At 35.3% G+C, this 2,500-nt stretch overlaps 1 protein-coding gene across 1 annotated transcript in view; it reads right to left on the reverse strand.

Annotated features, from left to right (window-relative positions):
- Positions 1-2,500, reverse strand: part of LOC125605002 (protein Ycf2) — a 9,744-nt gene that overhangs the window by 3,023 nt on the left and 4,221 nt on the right. Inside the window, exon 1 of the mRNA XM_048775062.1 lies at positions 1-2,500. This exon is cut by the window's left edge and continues 3,023 nt beyond it; it is cut by the window's right edge and continues 4,221 nt beyond it. Coding sequence (XP_048631019.1) covers positions 1-2,500 — 2,500 coding nt within the window.

The raw sequence follows: 2,500 nt of genomic DNA on the forward strand, positions 1-2,500 counted from the left end.
ATCATGTATGATGGAATCATCAAAGATTTGATCTTTTCGAACTCTGTCTGTAACTCACTATAGGCTCGGGAAACAAAGAGAAGATGTGTACGAACGATATATCCAGCAACAAGAAGAAGGAAAAGGATTGAATAGAGGACCTCACGAACATTTGGCGATCTCAGATGTGTCGATATCAACGATGACTCATTATTTCGATGAATCATTTCTTCGGACAGAAGAAGATTATGTAAAGACTTACTCGAAATCTCACTTATCAGATTCCTTTGTGGAAGACACAATTTTTTCTGAAGAATTCGCCATGATATATCTAATCCATACATAATATCATGAAAAATGGATACAAATTTTTGACTGCTACTTAGTATCCGCAATAGGTCTGAAAAAATATCTAAAAATATCAAATTTAGATATTTGTACCCTGTCGAAGTAAAGAACCATGGCATATATGTTTGGAATAGATTCCATTTTGAGAGAGTTGAAAAAGCACTATCTCGTTGAAAGGTTCTATCCATCTGCCCTTTGTCAACGCATTTTTTTAGGCAAAGACTCCGTTTTTTCCTCTGTAAATATTTCTCAGAACATGGAGTGTGAATCAAACCCACGTTTGAATTGAAATTGAGATACTGATGCAAGCTCTTCTCTTCTGAATCGGATAGATTCATATCTGAAAGAGTTTGACAATACGTTCTTTCCAAATTTACTCTTTGTCCCTCTATTAGAGGTGTTCCAGAAATGTCTGCAATCGAGTAAATAGCTCTACGAACTAATGGATCGGATCGAATTGGAAAATGGAAAGATTTGTACAAGTTATACCTTTCGTCACCACTTTGTGGAAAATCGTTAGATATGAATATGTTAGATACCTGTGACTCGATTGACGAAGGTGAAATAGTATCTCTCTCCAAAAAAGCATGTTTTTTTTTACCACCACACGAAGAAAATATTTTGTTGTGAATGAACAAGATAGTGAGGAATTGTCCATACGTAAAATCAGAATTATTGAGACGGGCCTTTTCCACATAAAAAGGGAATCTTTTGTTACAATAGAAGCAGAAGTGATGTGGATTATTCAAGAATCGAAGTCGATTTGCTTTAGAAAAAGAAGATATCAATGAACTTCTCTGAAATGGTTTCACGGGATTCAGCCAATTGTCTTGATCGTGGGATACGATTGAGAAATAGGAATCCGTGTTATCAAAAGATTTCCTGCGATTCTTTCTAGTATGGAATGAGTCAATCATCCACTTTGGTATCTTATTGAACAAAAATGGTGATATTGTTCCTCCATTGATCAAGAATTTCGATTTTTGAGAAGTATTATGATCATCCAATAAAAAGGGTTTCAATTTTTTAAAATGAACGATTTGAAGACCTATTGATTCTAACAACTGATTGCAGGGTTGATCGTTCGGACCTTTCAATTCATAGATGTGGATCTCAGACCTATGAATGGGGATATTCTCGAAACTCACAAAGAAAAAAGGAAGTGAGTTAGACAAAAAGAGAAGTAACTTGGACAAAAAACGAAGTAACTTGGACAAAAAGAAACGAAGTGACTTAGACAAATCTTTTTTATCAATAACCTCAGACCAATCAATCGAATATTGATTAATACATAATCGATCGAACACTACTTGAAAACGGCTCTTCCGCTCAGAAACGAAATGTTTCAAATGCTCCTGGAAATTCTTGCTCCCATTGGACCATTTGTATCTATATGCATTAGGATCCCGATTTATGGATCTCTCGGTTCGAGAAAGAAAAATAAGAGGATCGAACCATTTCTTCTGACTCTTTTTCAAATTCGATAAATGTTGGTTGATCGTATCTTTCATTATAGTTCTATGATTCAGAGTATCATTTCCTATTAGATCCCTTTGAATTCCATATTCGAAGTTGCGATCAGGTCTCTTCATTAAAAAGAATCGATTCAATACATTTCTTATGTACCCATAGGGACTATATTGGAATTGGATTTGAATCAGATTTCGGATCAATCTATATTGATTGACTGCCTCCATTATGTTGTTGCTAGCAAATACCACTCTTTTTGGTTTTGGATCTTCAAAAAAATTCCCGCAGGAGATCCGGACCCAATTTTTTCTGATCCTTCGATAAAAAGATTCATTTTCTTCATAAAAAATAGGAGGTAGAACCAATAAAGATTTCTTTTTCAATTCATCCCTGGAGTTGAAAACCTCCTTCAAGAATTGTCTTTGATCCAATCCGTAGGAATCAATAGAAAAGGCAAATCCCTTATGATACACCAGATCCGGCTCGGTTATTGATAGAGTGAATAGATCTGCCATTTCTTGAAATCTCTCTTCTGACTCAAAATCGTGGCGTAACGTGTATCCCCCCCTCTTCCGTTCATGGAATAGATGAAATAAATAAAAAAATGGATTTTTGTTCAAGAATGAAATCTTATTGGAACTGTCCATATCCAGTTCATCCTTCGGAACCGTATCACATCCCAGATCTGATGAAATAGGATGAA

The sequence above is a fragment of the Brassica napus genome, unplaced genomic scaffold (genome assembly GCF_020379485.1).
Source record: "Brassica napus cultivar Da-Ae unplaced genomic scaffold, Da-Ae ScsIHWf_682;HRSCAF=993, whole genome shotgun sequence".
In the NCBI taxonomy this organism is placed as follows: Eukaryota; Viridiplantae; Streptophyta; class Magnoliopsida; order Brassicales; family Brassicaceae; genus Brassica; species Brassica napus.